At 55.2% G+C, this 17574-nt stretch overlaps 8 protein-coding genes across 8 annotated transcripts; 4 read left to right on the top strand and 4 right to left on the bottom strand.

Annotated features, from left to right (window-relative positions):
• Position 1: 1 nt before the first annotated feature.
• Positions 2-579, bottom strand: BBK36DRAFT_1094358 (hypothetical protein; the record flags this gene model as incomplete). The annotated part of the gene is made up of 2 exons (XM_024889061.1): positions 2-360; positions 450-579. Coding segments are annotated over 2 exons (489 nt in total), but the record flags the coding sequence as incomplete, so codon positions are not given.
• A 696-nt stretch (positions 580-1275) lies between these two features.
• BBK36DRAFT_1142939 (CBF-domain-containing protein) lies at positions 1276-4461 on the bottom strand (the record flags this gene model as incomplete). Its single annotated transcript, XM_024893557.1, has 4 exons — positions 1276-2043; positions 2106-2583; positions 2653-3791; positions 3853-4461. The coding sequence occupies 4 exons, from the start codon at positions 4459-4461 to the stop codon at positions 1276-1278; spliced, it is 2994 nt and encodes a 997-aa protein (XP_024747422.1).
• A 317-nt stretch (positions 4462-4778) lies between these two features.
• On the top strand, positions 4779-6870 carry BBK36DRAFT_1161161 (prolyl-tRNA synthetase; the record flags this gene model as incomplete). The annotated part of the gene is made up of 6 exons (XM_024894347.1): positions 4779-4953; positions 5008-5048; positions 5119-5209; positions 5275-5357; positions 5413-5542; positions 5597-6870. The coding sequence occupies 6 exons, from the start codon at positions 4779-4781 to the stop codon at positions 6868-6870; spliced, it is 1794 nt and encodes a 597-aa protein (XP_024747421.1).
• A 349-nt stretch (positions 6871-7219) lies between these two features.
• Positions 7220-8150, top strand: BBK36DRAFT_1178252 (Prefoldin alpha subunit; the record flags this gene model as incomplete). Its single annotated transcript, XM_024896123.1, has 5 exons — positions 7220-7249; positions 7357-7518; positions 7735-7844; positions 7915-8032; positions 8104-8150. The coding sequence occupies exons 1-5, from the start codon at positions 7225-7227 to the stop codon at positions 8148-8150; spliced, it is 462 nt and encodes a 153-aa protein (XP_024747420.1). The 5' UTR covers positions 7220-7224.
• A 116-nt stretch (positions 8151-8266) lies between these two features.
• Positions 8267-9892, bottom strand: BBK36DRAFT_1142936 (hypothetical protein; the record flags this gene model as incomplete). The annotated part of the gene is made up of 4 exons (XM_024893556.1): positions 8267-8801; positions 8861-9103; positions 9155-9708; positions 9788-9892. The coding sequence occupies 4 exons, from the start codon at positions 9890-9892 to the stop codon at positions 8267-8269; spliced, it is 1437 nt and encodes a 478-aa protein (XP_024747419.1).
• A 1256-nt stretch (positions 9893-11148) lies between these two features.
• Positions 11149-13352, top strand: BBK36DRAFT_1098703 (P-loop containing nucleoside triphosphate hydrolase protein; the record flags this gene model as incomplete). The annotated part of the gene is made up of 3 exons (XM_024889123.1): positions 11149-11481; positions 11548-12571; positions 12631-13352. Coding segments are annotated over 3 exons (2079 nt in total), but the record flags the coding sequence as incomplete, so codon positions are not given.
• A 467-nt stretch (positions 13353-13819) lies between these two features.
• Positions 13820-15446, bottom strand: BBK36DRAFT_1123761 (WD40 repeat-like protein; the record flags this gene model as incomplete). The annotated part of the gene is made up of 3 exons (XM_024891101.1): positions 13820-13905; positions 13982-14146; positions 14252-15446. The coding sequence occupies 3 exons, from the start codon at positions 15444-15446 to the stop codon at positions 13820-13822; spliced, it is 1446 nt and encodes a 481-aa protein (XP_024747417.1).
• A 438-nt stretch (positions 15447-15884) lies between these two features.
• Positions 15885-17278, top strand: BBK36DRAFT_142038 (ankyrin; the record flags this gene model as incomplete). Its single annotated transcript, XM_024897489.1, has 5 exons — positions 15885-16045; positions 16142-16493; positions 16558-16571; positions 16637-17000; positions 17142-17278. Exons 1-5 carry the CDS (start codon positions 15896-15898, stop codon positions 17276-17278), a joined length of 1017 nt encoding a protein of 338 aa, XP_024747416.1. The 5' UTR covers positions 15885-15895.
• Positions 17279-17574: the final 296 nt, after the last annotated feature.

The raw sequence follows: 17574 nt of genomic DNA, 5'->3' as shown, positions 1-17574 counted from the left end.
ACTTGCCGCCGTCCTCGATGAAGGCCAGCGGCGGCACCACCATCTTGCCCTCGCCCTGCAGCACGCCCGCCGTCAGGCTCCGCCGGCGGATCTCCTCGGACATCTTGAGGTGCGGGCGCGACTCCCTGAACTCGGGCCGCGACCGCAGCTCCTGCACCAGCGGGTGGTTGTTGATGGTGTCCTCGATGCGCTGCAGGTCCTCGCTGTCCGGCACGAACAGCTTGGCCGACTCGGCGTCGGTGAAGGAGGCGAAGCCCTGCCGGACCATGGCGTAGAACGTCGCCGCGGCGCCGAGGCCGCTGAAGGCCGCGCCGTACAGGAGGAGGCCCAAGGCTCGTCCGACTCGGCCCTTGGGGGGGGCTGGAGAACCACGAGCGCAACTCAGTCAGCCCTCGTTCGACGACTTGTTCCACAAGAACCAATGTGAGGGTGGGAAACAGATGACTTACCTTGTGCAGTCTCGGCAGCATAACATCGTCGTTGACCTGTTCGTCTCAGCGCAGCCAGTGACGGCTGCTGCCCGCCTCGAGCCATCTGGCCGATCCGCCGCCCACCGCGGACGACTTGCTGGCTAAACATTCTCTGAATTGCCTCTCTTTTTGCCTCTTTCTTTTTTTTTCTTCTCTGAGTCCTTCCTCCTCTTCTAACACAGAAACAGCAAGAACAAAGACAATGCAATGACAAGCAAGTAAAAAGGAAGGGAAAGTCGCGACATGGACCGTGGTATTATCAATTGCCGAGGCAAAGGAGACCACCTTCGGAGCCTTGCCATCACGCCTTTAATAACAACTAGTACCTGAATCGGCATCATTTGCGCCGATAAGATAGACTGATAAAAAAAAAAAGTCTTATCAGCGGTCCGGGTCTGTGCCGATGCTAGCCAAAAGGAGGTGTGCGAGCGACGGGCTCGGCTTTGTCCGAATTCGGGCTTGCTGTGAGAAGAAGCTTGAAGCCTCGGATATATGTGAGGATCGGATAATTATTCCTTGTTCGTGTATTGCTTACATCTTCAAGGCTGAAGATATCTGCCTCTTGTTTGTTTGATTCTGAGGAGATGGAGGAGTCTCGTGACGGATGTCTGGCCAAGCCAAGAGGCACGATGATGCACCATCTCCCGTCATGTACATATCCCAGCATGTCACTTACACACAACAAGCCTGGTGAGAAAATGGGGTAGACTACCCAGTATGAACAAGCTTGGAATCGCCGCCTTGAGGCTGATATCTGAACATTATGTAACCTCTCATATATACTCCACAGGCTCGCATATATACTCTACAAGTCCTCCTCTCCAGCCAACAGCTCCGCGTAATCGTCCACGGACGCAAACGTGGGCAGGCCCTTGAGCATCTTCCTCCGAGCCTTGCGCTTGTCTCCCTTCTCCTCGTCTTCATCAGCCACGTCGGGAGCGACCAAGCCGTCGTCGTCGTCGGATGCTTCCTCGTCGTCCTCGTCGCCAAACTCCACACTAACGTCGTCGTCGTCCTCGTCGTCATCGGCCTCGTCGAGCGACAGGGCAGGCGAGGAATCGTCGTCAGAACCCATGTCCAGGTCATCCATGTCGTCGAATCCAGCATCGGAGGCATCCTCATCAATGTCGGGCTGAGCATTGACCAGCGCCTTCCAGATCTCATCCTCTTCCGCATCCTCATCGCCGTCTTCGCCAGCCGCCGCTGACGCCTTCTTCGCAGGCTCCTTGGCCTCCTTGGAGACGTGCTGGAAGTACTTGTGGAAGAAGACATCTTCCGCGGCAACGTCCTCCGCCTTCTTGTTCCAGAAGGCAGCCGAGTTGACTTGCGTCGTGGACGAGCTGGTGCGCCCGCTGCCCAGCCAGATGTCGCCAATGTCCTTGGCGGCCTTGAGAGGCTGCATGATGGATGCACCGCGTGAATCGGTGGCCTTTGCATTCCTGTAGACAAACTTATCCAGGAACCTGATGAGACTGTGGCTCTCCATATCCGGCTTGAGCATTTTCGACTTCCTATCCAACAGCGAAGAGGCAAACTTGCTGACAGCAGGGTGAAAGTGGCTTTGGATCGGAATCTAGGGCAACAACAGTCAGCTATAAATCTCTCTTCATGAACGAGCGTGCAGGTTTGACGTACCACTTCCCATAGGCAACTTCTGTGGGCGTTGCTGTGCTCCGGGTTCCTTTTCCTTCCATCGTACGTCGGTCGGTTTTCAGGCTCTTCGTCGTCAAACACGGATTCTTCGGGCTCCTCAACCAAAGTCGAAATGTCTGGGAATGACTGCCTCAGATGGGAGATGACATATAGCAAGCCGCATATAAAAGGGGGCTGATGAAGGCCGGCCACCTGCAGCATTCGCTTGGCGAAAGCCTTGACTCTTCGCACATCGACATCGTTCTTCAGCGCGCGCAGCAGCAGGTTCAGGTAGAGCGCTTGCTTCGAAGAGGTGATGAGACGAGGGTCAAGCAGCGACTCGTACAGCGTCCGGTAGAAACGGTCGCTGGCGAGATTTCTCGCCGCGGAGAGGTGCTGAATCAGGAGCAAGGCCTGGATGCCGGTGTTGAAGTTGGAAGAGTGTGCAATCTTGAAGAGCGTGTCGAGATGGCGCTCCATACTATTGGAAAAAGTTAGCATATCCCCTCCATAGTCTGCATAGGTAGCTTTGCTGAATTCAGGCACTCACATCATGTCGTTGGTGCCAACAAAGGGTGCGGCGCGGTTGACACCAGTCAACAGGGCAGAAACAAGCTTGTCAGTTGCTTCGGCCTCTGGGACCGAAGGGGCTGCCGGCTTTCTCTGACCGGCTTGCTTCCCAGGTGACGGGCCCTTGCCAGGCTTCTTGCCCTTGCCAGACTCATCTTCTATCGGCATCCCGAGCTTGCCTGTCTTGAGGATCGTAGCGAAGAGGTCAAAGTAGATTCGAAGCAGAGACTCGGCCACGGCGGGCTCCTTGCTCGAAAGAATGGTTTGGTTGAGAGTGTTGATGGCGTAGTAGCGTGCGCGATGGTCTTGCGAGGGTCGGAGAAGAATCTCCTGCTCCACTGTCCGCACAATGACTGGCTTCATGCCGGGGTGAGAGTTTTGCAGCTGGAGGAGGAGATAGGAGGCCCGTGACGAGATTTTCCGGTCGCGATCGCCGAGCTTGTTCACCAGGAGGGTCAGGAGGTTCGACTCTTGCTCCGGCTTGTCCTTGAGCAGGGCGTAGACGAAGTCGACGGCCTTGATTCGGGAATACTCAATCTCGTCAGAGCACCAGACCTCCAAGAGCTGAATAATCTTGAAGTAGGTCTCCTTCAGCCAGTCTTCGTACGCCCAAGATATCAGGTGTGCTTGTGTGATTTTCCCAGGCAACGGCTGGCTTGGCGCCCAGGTCTTGACGGAAGCCCGCTGAAGTGAGCCCAGAAGCCCCGGCTGAGCTTGGAACGTCCTCAGCCTCCTATCGGATGGCAGCAGCGTGCCAGGCCCAAGCATATCCACGAGTGCCCCTATAGCCTCAATGGCTTGCGCTCGGCTCTTCTTGGACGCCAGGTTCATCAGGGAGTCGAAGGCGCGGATGTTGTGGACGGGAGACTCTTGACAAGCCAGGGTGAGAGCGGAGATCTTGTCTGTAAGAGTACCGGACGTCATGATGGTGGCAAGGAACTTGTGGGACGAGGACGCAAAGATGGTCGTTCTGTACTTGGCCGCCTCCGTCTCCAGCAGGTATTTTCCGTGCTCCTTGAGCGAGTTGATGGCCGACATGAAGGGGCCAATATCGTCCACCGTAGGCGCCGGCAGGGCGGCGAGTCTCGCAGCGTGCCAGTCTGCGCGCGGCTCGAAGATCTGGTTTCACTTGAGAGTTAGTTGTCAGAGATGCCGCCGAGACCCGAGGATGTCAGCTTACCAGGCCTTCGACACGTCGCATGTCGTTCTCTGCAGGGCCCTTTTCCTTGGGCTCCTTGGTGTTTTTGCCGTTGGTCTTGCCGTTGGTTTTGCTCTTGCTGTCGTCCGCCTTGATATGGTTCTGTGCCCCCTCGTCGTCGTCTTCCTCTTCCGCTTCATCATCCTCGTCGTCTTCCTCTTCTTCCTCGTCGCTAGCATCTGCCGGCGCAAGTCCAGAAAAGCCGAGCTCCTTTGACAGAGCTGCCAGTTCGTCCTTCAGGCGCTTGTCTACCGGCGCCTTTGACTCGGAAGCAATCGCCTCATCGTCCGAAGCGACCTCGTTGATCAGGCGCCAGTCATCCTCGTCGCCTCCCAGGGCCTTGATCTCGGCCAGAATGGCGTCGTCGTCATCGGGCTTGGAGCCTTTCGCGGGCGGCGCAGCCTCGGAATCGCGCTGCTTCCGCTGCTTCTGCTTCCCAGAGGCTTCCGTGGGCGGATTCTTTCGCTTGTAGGGATTGCCGTTCAGTTTCGCCTCGATCTGTGAGGTGATCTGGCTCAGGCCGTTCTGAAGCTCAGCCGCACCGTTGTGAGGGCGCTGCGGCCCTTTGGCCTTTTTCGAATGCTTGGCCATGGCGAGGAGATGTTGCTGGCTGGTTTGGTGTAGGGAATTGGCAGCATCAAACCTGCGGGATGCGAAGCCAGCAGTAATTTTTCTGAGAAAAAAAGATTCTTATCTTATCTGCCCGCGCAGAACTGCAGGCGCTTATCGCGGCTATGCCTTGGGCGCCTACTAGCGTGAATGAACCGCCGTCTCAGTGCCGAATCCAACTACAGGCTTCCCTCATTGGTGATGGTTCCGTCTCAGTGCATACAGGATGCGATAATCTCTTCTATCAATGGCGGAGGATATGTAAAATACAGAATGAATCGCTCTTCAAGTCACTAAATATGCGTCTTCCAGCTTCGGTCCGCCATGGCGGGTTTCACCAGCTGAAAGCCGTTCGTAGCTCGAACCTCATCCGGACATACTCTCAGCCTCTTTTCGCTCAGTCAATACGACTGAGATCAACATTATCCAAGATATGGGCTCCCACGGGCGGCGTCTCTGCTACGGAGGGCGAAAGTACGGCACACTTTACACATAAACCCTGAGGAGTGAGAGGCTAATACCTCGTAGCCGGCCATGGCAAGCTCATCCGAGCTGGCTTCCTACGCCAGGTGAGCAGTAGCTACAATGGTTTGATCTGTCAGTTCAGAACAGATGTGTTGACCTGGATCATTTGCACAGGCACAATCCGGAGTCTTTCAACTTCTTCCGCTGGGACTGCGGGTTCAGGATAAGATTGAGCGTCTCGTCGACAAGCACATGCAAAATCTGGGTTGGTCTCATGATGATCCAATCATCAATGGTTACTGTCGACTCGATGATTGACCCCATGCTCAGGAGCCTCGAAGCTTGCCCTCTCGACTCTCACAACGGAAGAGCTATGGCGCAAAAGTGGTCGCCTGGACAAGGTCTCCCCTGAGGTAGGATCATCGTCACAAATTGATACGACTCGTTCCGTGGCTAACACTAGACAAGCTCTTCCGGCTGACTGACCGCAAAGGGGTGCCCATCATGCTATCACCCACACACGAAGAGGAGATTACATCCCTGGTTGCGAGCACTCTAAAGTCATACAAAGACTTGCCCATCAAGCTGTACCAGATCAGTATGAGATGACGAGCCGGCCCATTTCCTCGTTGCTTCTGACTGATCCTTGCAGCACGAAAATACCGAGATGAGATCCGTCCGAGACATGGCTTACTACGGTCTCGTGAGTTCATCATGAAGGATCTATATACCTTCGACTTGACGGTCGAGTCGGCGGTTGAGACCTATCGCGACGTCGCTGCCGCCTACTCTGCCTTCTTCGCAGACTTGAACCTGCCCATACTGGTAGCCGAAGCCAGCTCAGGAGACATGGGCGGAGAGCACAGCCATGAGTACCACCTGTCCCATGCCATTGGAGAGGACACGGTCGCGGCCTGCAGCACTTGCGGCTATACCGCCAACGACGAAGTAGCCGCCGCTCGGTCGACGAGGCAGCTCGAGGGCGCGGTTTCTCCCTCGGATTTCGGCCTCTGGCGCGGGATCACAAAGGACAGGATGACGCTTGTCAATGCGTGGTACCCGCGTCTGGCAAATGGATCCTCGTCTGACGACAGCTGGAACATTCACGCAGTCAAGTCTGTCGTTTCCGGGCTGGATACCAGCGTCAGCGACGCATGGGCGCTCTGGAAGGAGGCCGTACATGGGCCAGGGGGCAAGAGCGGAGAGCTTCGGCTCTTAAATGTCATTGACTCAAGACTTGTAACAGCTTTTGAAAATTTTAGCGACCAGCTCCCCGTATACCCTCCAAGTCTCGAGATCGAACACATCTCTCAGACTTCCGTAACGCAGACTCCCGCCGGGCAGGAGCTCAACCTGCTACGCATCATGGACGGCGACGGCTGTCCTCGCTGCGAGACAGGCAAACTCGAGGTCCACCGTGCACTGGAGCTGGGCCACACCTTTCTCCTCGGAACACGCTACTCGGCGCCCCTGGAGGCAACCGTCGCCCTCCCGCAGAACCCACGAGTCCAAGTCCCGGTCCAGATGGGCTGCTTCGGCATCGGCGTCTCCCGCATCCTCGGCGCCGTGGCAGAGCAGCTTGCGGACGACAAGGGGCTCAACTGGCCCCGGGCGATTGCACCATTCGAGGTGGTGGTCATTCCAACCTCTGGCGTCAACGAGGAGATGTTAGAATTCTACGATTCGTTGACCAAGGGTGAAGGCGCTGCGACGGAGCTGGACGTCGTGCTGGACGATCGCAAGGAGGCGTTCGGATGGAAGATGCAGGATGCGGACATGACGGGGTATCCCGTTGTGATTGTGCTCGGAAAGCCCTGGAGGGAAAGGGGGGAGTGTGAGGTGCAGTGCAGGAGGCTCTCCGTCAAGGAGAATGTCCAAGCGGACGATGTGCCGCGGTATGTGGCGGCTTTGCTGGAGCGGCTGTGAGGGCAATGACAACCACGGACTTTTCCGCTCTCAACAAAAAACCCTGGAAACATCAAAAAGAAAATGCCAAGCTCAGAATAGAAATAAAAAAACAAATCTTCAAGACAATTTATTGTGCCCTAAATGAACGTTGAAAAGTCCGTCCATGAAGCTTGTCAATTCAACGCCCTCGTTACAAGCATCACCGCGCAGCCCCTCTAAAGTCGCCCGCACCCACAGTGGTGCATTTGGAGGGGCTCCCGGTGGTCAACTCCAGCAAACCTCCCATCCCATTCCATCCAAGCTTCGCCCCAAGCTTCAAGCTTCAACTCCCCCTTTCCCCGAAAATCCGACAACCCGCGAAACCCAGCAGCCATGTCGAGCGACCAAAAAGAAACAAGTACGAACGGAAAACCCCCCATTAATTCCCCCAAATCCTCAACGACAAAACCATTGTTTCTGCCCTGAGGATGAGAGCTAACCGTCGGGCTTGAAACCCTTCTCCAGTCAACCTCGACACCCTCGAGCCGCAGCAGCTCGCGCAGGTCAAGAAGCAGCTCGAGGAAGAGCTCGAGCACCTGACCACCTCCTTTGCGCAGCTCCACGGCGCGCAGAACAAGTTCAAGGAGTGCCTCCGATGCGTCCAGGCTCGCGCCGCCGATAGCAAAGGTAAAACCGCTACGCTACGCCGCCCTTCCCCCCGATCGAAATGCCAAATCAACAACACAAACCCTCGTTTTTTCAACTCGCCCGCTGCAAAAAGGCACTAGAAGACGGGAGACAAGTGCTTAAGCAATGGGGGAAGCAAGAAAACAAAGAATACAAGACAAGACAAGAAGGGAACAGAAAGGGGAAATTGAGGCTAAACTGGTATACATACAACAGGCTCGAAATCGGTCTTGGTCCCATTGACCAACTCTCTCTACGTCAGCGGCGAGTTGACAAGCACCGATACCGTCTTGGTGGACGTGGGCACAGGGTTCATGATCGAAAAGGTTGTTCTATCTTGTTTACTCCTCTTTCCACAACTCTCCTGCTCGTGCCTTGACCGCTGACAATCAACAGAACCTGAGATCGGCGGAAAAGTTCTACGACTCAAAGGTAAAAGAAGTGGGCGGCAGCCTCAAGGAGCTCGAGGGAATCGTGCAGAGAAAACAGATGAATGTCCGCACAATAGAAGAGGGTATGTCTGTCCAGTCTCACTTGGTTACACCACGACTACCTACCTAGATACTAACGCTGCATCGTCGACAGTATTACGGCAAAAGATCATGGCCAGTCAAGCAGAAGGTCAAAGTTGAGAGTCATAGCTCGGAGCCGAAAAATCAGAAAAAAAGTTGAATCACGAACTGCATTGAGCGCCTTCCTGGCCATCGGTGAACAACTATAGACTGCAGAACCCACCCTCGCCGTGCATCTACTCTTCGGTCTCGCTTTCAGTATCCTCAAGATCCTGCTCCGTCAGCGGTGGTATGTCCTCCACATGCTTTTGCACGTGTAACACGACTTCAAGGAAGCTCTGGAATCTCTTCCACATGTTTGGATCCCGGCCAACCCAAACATTCCTCTGCGCCTCTCCCCAGTCCTTTCTCCGGCTAATGGGATCGACGTGGTTCATGGCCGAGTCCCAGTGCTTGCCATAGATCTCCATCCCCCACACGGTCCTTGGCCTTGCCTTGGTCTTGTACTTGTCCCAGATCTGGGTTATGCTTATCTCGAGCAGATAGGGAGTATCGTGAATCTCCGCGATGAATGACGTCTTCAAGCGAGTTTGTTGGATCTGGTCTTTCCACTCCCCAGGTCGAGGAAACATCACCTCAGCTGGCCTGAGAAAATTGCCCTTGTCCTTGTATCTGGCTGGCTTGAGCTTCAGCTCTTTGATGAGGCCATGGAGGTCCTCTGGTACGTCCTCCACATCGTACTCATCGGCCTTGAGGCCCCAGTCGATTCTCCTGACACGGTTTACGTTAACACGCTTGGTATGCTCGGCGATTCTTCGTGCGCAACTTACATGTCTGGGGCGGCCATCACCCAGTTGAGGTAGCTGGTTGGCACTGCGATACGCATCTTGGCCCGGGGTAGTGCGACCTCGCCGTCTCCGTTCCAGTCTTCCAGCCATACTTCCTTCTGGTTCAAGCGCAGCGTCAACGAGTACGCGCGTCTCACAGTGTCGTTTACCAAGCGAACACCACCGTTACCGTCCAAAGCCAGCAAGTGCTTGATGATGTGGTTTGAGAGCTTGATCTCGGAGAATCTTGAGACCCGGTCAGGAAGATGAAATGAAAGGCCAGTTTGTGAGAGTTACCTGTCATGTAGGCCAATGCCTCCGCGAATCGAAAACGTCTTCGCCGCCTCCACAAACTCGTCGTAGGTGACCACTTCAGGTATTTCCTTCTTTCTCCGTACCGCCTTTAAGATTCCAAAGTTGACACGCATCCTGAGATCAGAGCTAAGACTCAACAAACACTCTGTAGAGTTGATGAGATGGGGACGAAGGGTTTCGAGGAGCGCCGCTGAGATCGCCGGTATATCATGGGGTCCAAGCAGTGGAGTCATCACCTCGGGTCTTGAGTCGAGCTTGATTGATATCCGGGTGTCTTTGTCTGCCCTGGAGCAGTGCTGGACGATGAGCACTTCGGCGAGAAGTTCTTTGCGCAGACGCAGATCGTGCACGAGCTGGTTGAAGGCAGTGACGGCATCCTGCAGCCGGGATATCGACTCACTGTAGATGTCGAATGCTTGTGTGCTTTCCAAGCTGACAATCCACACTTGGTATCGTTCGCGGATGTCGTTGAGCGTTTCCGGCAGCTCGAGTCCAGACGGGTAGATGAGCCAGCTGGGGGGGAGCACAACTCGCGCCTCATGCAGAGTCAGCAAGTGTTGAGCAATCCTTACGGGGGGCGCAGAGAACAAGGTAGGGAGACGATTGACAACTTACCCGTATCAGATCCAGATCGGCAGGTGGCTCGTCAGAGTAGTCTCCCTTTCCGGCAACTTCGGCGACCAAGCGCTTGTCATTCACTTGAGCTTTGGCAGATGCCATCTTTTGAGGCGAAGCCCATGGTTTCCTCGTCCCTTCTTGCTGTCGGCGTTGAGACTGTCCACGAGAGCCAGAACGTCCCTTTTTGGGAGTCCAATCTCTGGGGCGGCCATTTCTGGTAGAGCCTTTGCTAGGAGAACCATCTCTGGGAGGCCACGGAGTATCTCGACCCTTGCCTTTGTTCATGCTGTTGGTCTGTATCTTTGTTGCCTATTGGACTGGCGAGGTCACAATTCTGAATCAGCTGCCAAGGCACTCTGCTGTCAAGAAGTTACTCCCAAAGAGTTCAAGATGGAGGAGTGGAAGAGACTTGACGATCTGAAAAGGGAGATTAAGCACAGGTGAATCGGGTCCAGGCTGGCTGGGGTTATATAATCTCTTATACCTTGCCTGAGGCAACCGCTGTCGGTGAGAGAAGTGAAAGGAAGGTGTGCAGGAACTCGTGCATTAAGGCGCACAATTCGAGCAGCAGTGAATCGGTCAGGCAGTGACCATCAAAGTGCACGTACATGCACGCTGCCGTCAAGGCTCATGCAAGCAACGGAGCATGTACTGCTTGTTTGTAACACGGTGTGTCAGGTTACGTCGTCTGATGATGACCAGAAGTTCTGTTCGCATCGCTTTTGCTCTTTCTTGGCCATGATGGCCTTGCAAAGACATGCTGGCTGCAAGTTCTCAACCCTGATGTCGAGATGCCAGTAACTGTTTGCAGTAGTTGTGGCACCATTTCTCTCTGGTGGAGTGGGTGAATGATTCTTCTCATTGGCATATTTTGGAGGAAACTGGGCATTCATTTAGCATTTCATTCATCAATGAATACTGAGACCATCCTAGATACACATTGTGACGTCGTACCAAACGTACCTTACCTATAAGCAACTGAGCTTGTGGATTGGAGTGTCTTATGCATCAATGAGAAATTACGCATCTATCGAGTCATGTCGACGCGTCTCACCAAGAGCTACCCGAGACGCGTTAATTGATCAAGCTACCCTGTTACCATGATGCAGCAGCAGTAGTGAGGGAAGCTCTGTATTCCACAAACAATTTCACATCAAAACCCCATCACTCACCTCAACGATATTGCATTGCACAGGTATCACCCAGTCTTTAACCTGGAATCTCCGCAACTCTAGATAAACATCGTCACCTCGTCAATGCCCGCCCAAGCCAACACACAGCTCGACACTCCTTCGACCCGCGGGCGCAAACGGGCCTTTTCCACCGCCGCCCTAGACGAGGCTTCCGACGACGACGACGACGGCAGTGCCGAAAGCGAGCAGCTGGCTTGGGAATGGATATACAGCAGCGACCAGTCAGAGCACGGCGAAGACGAGGTTGAGGGTGGTAATCGAAAGAGGAGGAAAGTCGCAGGCAGCTCCAGGATTGTCGGCGCTCGATATGGCGACTTTGAGTGCCGCGTTGGAGACACGGTGATGCTCAAGGCCGATGGGTCCAGTGGAACGTGGGTGGCCATTATCTGCGACTTCCGGGAAGACGATGCCGTCGAGGGCATGGCCGCCAATTTCATGTGGTTTTCGACGGAGAAGGAGATTCCCAACAAGGACAAGAAACGCAAGGACTTCTACTGGGTGAGTACAGCCACCGCTGCATCATTCGCCTTGTATCGCCGTGACAGTGCTTGACGAATTATTCAGAATGAGCTCTACATATCGCCATCTTGCGACGTTAACCCCCTCGCCTCGATCGACGGAAAAGCCACCATCATGTCCCTCGAAGCCTTCCTCCGCGCGTACCCCTCTGGCAAGATCCCGCGCAACTCTCCCGACTATGGCAAGACCTTTGTCTGTCGGCGCGGCTGCAACACCCGATCAACGACATACACGGACGAGTTTGTGTGGGAGGAGGTGTATCAAAACGGACAAGATGTGCCTGCACTGCTGGAAATGGTCGACAAGGGCACCCGGCCAACCCGTCGCAGAACTCGAGCGCCATCACCGCCGCCAAAAGAAGACGCATACCTGCCGCCTCAGACGCCAACAAAGACTGGCAGAAACTCTGCTACAACCCCCAAGTCGAAGAGAGGGCCAAGGAGCGGCGGAAAGAAGCTCGAATTCACGCCATTGGCCACACGGAAGCTGTCGCCGAGCCAGGTCCAGTCTTCTCCGTTCCAGATAGCCCGCTCACGCCTCCACGTTGCGGCAGTGCCCTCGAGTCTGCCATGTCGTGAAGGGGAGTTTTCGCTTGTATACTCACATCTGGAGGCTGCCATCACCGAGGGGACCGGCAACTGCATCTACATTTCCGGAACGCCAGGCACCGGAAAGACGGCGACGGTACGAGAAGTCATCTCCCGTCTCGAGGAAGGCGTCTGGCTGGACGAGCTTGACGACTTCATCTTTGTCGAGATCAACGGCATGAAGATTACGGATCCTCACCAAGCGTACTCGCTGCTCTGGGAGGCGCTCAACGGGGAGCGTGCCAGCCCTGCCCAAGCCCTCGATCTGCTGGAGCGGGAATTCAACAATCCCAGCCCTAGACGCATCCCGTGCGTGGTGTTGATGGATGAGCTTGATCAGCTGGTCACAAAGAACCAGGCCGTCATGTACAACTTTTTCAACTGGCCAACCCTCCGACACAGCCGTCTGATTGTGCTCGCAGTAGCCAACACTATGGATCTTCCAGAGAGAACTCTGAGCAACAAGATCAGTAGTCGACTGGGTGCGTCACTAGAGGCTAGTACAATGGGGAAGAGTAAGATGAGCTAACCTTCTCAATAGGCCTTACTCGAATCACATTTCCGGGCTACAACCACGAGCAGCTCATGAAGATCATCCAGTCTCGTCTTGAAGGCGTCCCGGGGAACATCGTCGACGCGGATGCCGTCCAGTTTGCCAGTCGAAAAGTCGCTGCCGTCAGCGGAGACGCCAGACGAGCCCTGGACATCTGCCGGCGCGCTGTCGAGCTTGCCGAAAGCGATGCTCCCGGCGATCCCACGACGCCGAGCAGGAGAGCCCACGACAACGGGGCCCCTGAGCAGTCCAAACGCGGAAGGGTCACCATCTCCACCATCAAGAGGGCCATCAATGAGGCCACGACGAACCCGATCCAGCAGCATCTGCGTGGCCTCCCGCTGACGTCCAAGATGCTCATGGCAGCACTGCTTCTCAGGATCAGACGAAGCGGCTTGGCTGAAACGACGCTGGGGGAGACTCTGGATGAGCTTCAGCGCGTGGCCGCCTTTGGAGCCAGACCTCCTCCGGGCATGGCCCAAATACTCCCCGGTCTCGCCAAAGGAACTCAGGTCGTGGGCCGACGCTTGGTGGGACGGCCAATGTACATCCACACGGCCGCCCTGGAGCTGGTGGCCGCTGGCTTGGTCAACCTCGAGGCCCATCGTGCGGACCGATCGAGCAGGCTGCGATTGGCCATTGCGGATGACGAGGTCAAGATGGCGCTGCGGGATGACGCCGATCTCAAGGCCATGGGTCTGAGCGTTTGAAGGGGACAAGGTCATCACACTTATATGCGTTATACACTTTTGGTTCCCTTCACATTGATATGATTTGAAATGCTTTCAGAGGACAAGGCGGGTTTGGATATCAGCGATGATGGCATGACGATGGAAAAAGAATGAGCTTTGGCATGACTCTTACTATGTTGTAACTGTTGTTTTTTTCTTGTCGTTTTCTACATCTAGAACCTTTGGTTTATAACAGCATGTTGGTTTGAGGAGCATCGGCATCTTCTTTTTGAGTTTTACAAAAACCATGGCGCAATCATCTCATTTAATTCCAATCGACATGAGGCAATCCGACGATTCGTGCAAACATGTCCGTCCAAAGAAACCAAAATATAAAAAAATCTCGTAAATATACATTGTTATCCGCCTGTGATTTCTCGAGAGCCGGCGCAAAAGATCTGACAATTTGCAAAACGAGGTACTCCATTAAAAAAAAAACTCCTGGCTTAAAACTTCCTGTGTGCCAATGACGGCGTCCACTGTATGGGGTGCGTCTCCTCGGACGCCTTTTCGTCTTGTTTCCAGATTTTGACTATTCGAAAAAAGAGAATATTAGCATACGAATTTCGTCGATTTGCAATTGAAAGGGGTGGGAATTTGTCACATACTCGTCTTGTCGGCTTCGCCTGTGATGAGACGCAGGCCGGAGCGATCAAATGTCGAGCTCATGATGCCTGACTCTGCGTCTAGCGAGCCGGGCTGTGCGGTTGTCTCGAAGGATTGGAAGCGGTAGCCTGACTTCCAGTCCCAGAAGCTCATTGAGCCGTTGTCGCCTGCAGAATTTGCAACCGTTAGATTCAAAAGTAGTGTCGCAGTTTTACTCCCCGTCTTCGATAGAGAAACCAGGGAGAGAGAGAGAAAGGTAGAGAAATACGTACCACCTGAGAAGAAGACGTTGTTGCTGTTGACGCTCAGCGTGTTGATAATGGCATTGTGGCCCTCAAAGTTCTGCATAAAGGCGCCCTCGGGACACTTCCACTGCTTGATGCTGTTGGTGCTGCCCGTGGCAAAGGTGAACTCGGCGGGGTGGACGGCCAGGGCGCGGACGCCCTTTTTGTGGTGGGTGAGGACGCCCATGGTCTTGCCGGCGGCGAGGTCCCAGAGGCGGACGGTGGAGTCGAGCGAGGCGGTGATGACCTGGGGGGCCTCCTGGCACTTGACGTCGGAGACGGTGCCGGTGTGGCCCGAGAGGACGTGGATGTTGCTGCGGGTGCGCATGTCCCAGACGCGGGCGACGCCGTCGCGGCCGCCGGTGACGAGGACGTCGAGCGTCGGGTGCAGGGACAGGGTGTAGACGCCGCTGAGGTGGCCGTGGTAGTGGCGGATGACCTTGTTGGTCTCGAGGTCCCAGCACTTGACCATCTTGTCCTCGCCGCAGGAGAAGAGGTAGGGGTGCCGCGGCGAGACGGCCAGGCCGCGGACGGTGCTGATGTGGCCCGTCAGCGTCAGCCGCAGCGAGCCCGTCGCCAGGTCCCAGATCTTGATGGTGCGGTCGCCGGCGCCGCTGGCGAACCACTTGTTGCCCGGCTCGACGGCCAGGCTGCGCACCCAGCCGAGGTGCCCCGAGATGACCCTCATCAGCTTCCACGGCGGGTGCCACTCGGGCTTGACCTGCTGCATGGCCGGCGCTCCCCTGACCGTCAGGCTCATGTTCTGCCGCGCCGCCGCTGATGATGGTGTCTTTGATCCGCCTCCGGTCGTCGTCGCTGTAGTAGCTTTCGATGATGATGATGATGATGATGGTGCAGCGCCGCCGGGTCCCGCCTCGAGCAGCTTCGGTGTCTTGCGCGCCGGTCCCGCTTTCGCCGCTGGTGTCTTTACTGTCGCTGTTGCTGTTGCTGTTGTTTTCCGCCCCGGCTGCTTCGCCGCGAGGGCCTCGGGCAGCGTCTGGACGGCGGCGTACTCGGCCTCGAAGCGCCGCTTCATGACGGGGTCCTGGAAGACGCCCTCGAGCTTCTGGCGCTTGCCGTTGGCCAGCTCGAGGCGCGCGTAGAGATGCCTCGTCGAGGCGGCGTTTTGTGACGCGAGCGCGCCGAGGCGGAGCGCGTCTTGGGGTGATTGTGGCGCCTCCATTGCGATGTGCTGTGTGGAGATTGAAGGAGGGAGGAGGAGGAGGAGAAGGACGAGATGTCAACGTCGAAAATCAGCGTCTAGTAGACTACATAGATAGAGCCAAACGCGATAAGCTAGAGAAGGCGAAGTTGGAATTGAGATCCGTTCAGCCTTCTGTGGCGCAGCGGGTCTTTGCTCAAGAAACCTTCCAGGTTGTGGCGCAACAAAGGTACATCCATCTTGTACCCGGTACCTGACGCAAGACTGCAGTCGCCTGGAAGCTTTGCAGTCACTTGAGCCATTCTCATTCTCGCCTTACCCTGTAGAAACTGGCGATTGTTCACCAAATCACAATCAACTTCGTTTACCTTCCCGGTACCAAGCACATCTCTCTACTCTGACTAGTTGCTGTATCTTTTTTTTCTTTGATTCCTTGCAGTTATACAGCCTTGACAAAAGCCATCGCCGCCATGGCTGATACGGAAACCGATCGCTTTCCTCTACACACGGCCGCGCGAGAAGGCAGAGGTGATTCCCATTCAGATCTCAACTCAAGAGCAACACCACAGCTGACATCAAATGTCACGTCCGCAGTTGCCGCAGCTGAAGGCCTTCTCAAGGTATGCAGCGAGTCAACTTATATGGGCTTCTATTCTATTCTATCCAGGATCAAGTTCAAAGCATGAAGCTTCATCATACCAACCAACCTCTCACAGACGGACCCCAAGCTCTCAAAGCGCAAGGACGACGACGGCAGATATGCGATCCACTGGGCAGCCTCTTCCAACAGCCACGAGATTGTCCTCCTCTTGGCCAACCAAGCAAGCTTTGATCCGGATATCCAGGTACAGCAGACCCCTTTGCTTTCCCCAGCTTCGTCGGAACCAGGCTATCATAGCGTCATAGAAGACCAGACAACATTCCCCTCGGCCTCACTCGACATCTGTCGCTCACACTCCTCACAGGACGACAGCGGCTGGACGCCCCTCATGATCGCAGCGAGTGTGCCGAACAGCGAGCCAGTGTTGAATCTGCTCCTTTCAAGAGGCGCAGACGTCAATATCAAGAGTAAGCTCACCCTCTCAACCTTCTTGATCCAAGGCATCTTCTAACCAAGCTCACCCCGTAACAGACAATAACGGCCAAGTAAATCCAGCAACCCCCCATCCTCCCCAAAATCCAGTTCCTTCTCTGCCCCCTTTCTCGACCAGAAAGAACACAAAGTCATCTCAAACAGCTCATACGGATTCCAACCCCCCCTATCACAACCGCCACAACACCCACACTCCCTCATCTTCCCCAAGGAAACTAACACCACCACCACCACCACCCCCCAGTCAGCCCTCCACTTCGTCGCCTCCAAGAAGAACCTCGACGTCGCCCGCCTCCTCCTCGCCGCCACCCCCCCGGCCTCGACCCGCGTCCGCGACCGCCGCGGCCAGTACCCCATCCACCGCGCCGCCGCCGTCGGCTCCGTGCCCATGGTCACGCTCCTCCTGCGCAACAGGAGCCCCCTGAACGCCGCGGACAGCGAGGGCTTCACGCCGCTCCATCATGCTGTTGCCGAAGGTCATGGTGCGTATTTGCGTTTTTTTCACACTCCCCCTTTTCTGTTTCGTCTGGTTTGATGGCATCTGGTATTTTGAAGATGATCTTGCTGTGTAATCAGAGTTGAAACTGACATGTTGTATGTATGTGATGTGTTGTGTGTTATAGGAGACACAGCCGTCGCTCTGCTAAAGGAAGAAGCCGACTTCACACTCAAGAACAACGAAGGCGAGCTGGCCATTGACTTGGCCCCGGACAAAGAGGCAAGTATTCCTTCTGTGATGCATTTCTTCACAACACAGTAGACTGACGTTCTGCCCGCAACCAGGTCCGTCAGTTCATCATCCAGGGCGCGGAGAGGGAAGGCATCTCGCTGGTCGACTAGTTATCCGAAGGGGATGATGAGCCAGCGTACATCTGGTAGCATTAACTGTGTGCCGACATGAAGCAAGATTGAAATGAGATCAAATGCAAGCAAATAAAAATAAAAATGTACAATTTCTAATCTACAGCTGTGCGCCGTAACCGTCATTTCAAGTCATTGCGCTTCATTACTTATTCCCCCCCTTTTCGTCTTCACCTCCCCTTCTATATCTATCCG

This window comes from Trichoderma citrinoviride (assembly GCF_003025115.1).
Source record: "Trichoderma citrinoviride strain TUCIM 6016 unplaced genomic scaffold BBK36scaffold_11, whole genome shotgun sequence".
Classification (NCBI taxonomy): Eukaryota; Fungi; Ascomycota; class Sordariomycetes; order Hypocreales; family Hypocreaceae; genus Trichoderma; species Trichoderma citrinoviride.
This window is presented reverse-complemented; position numbering and strand designations above follow the sequence as displayed.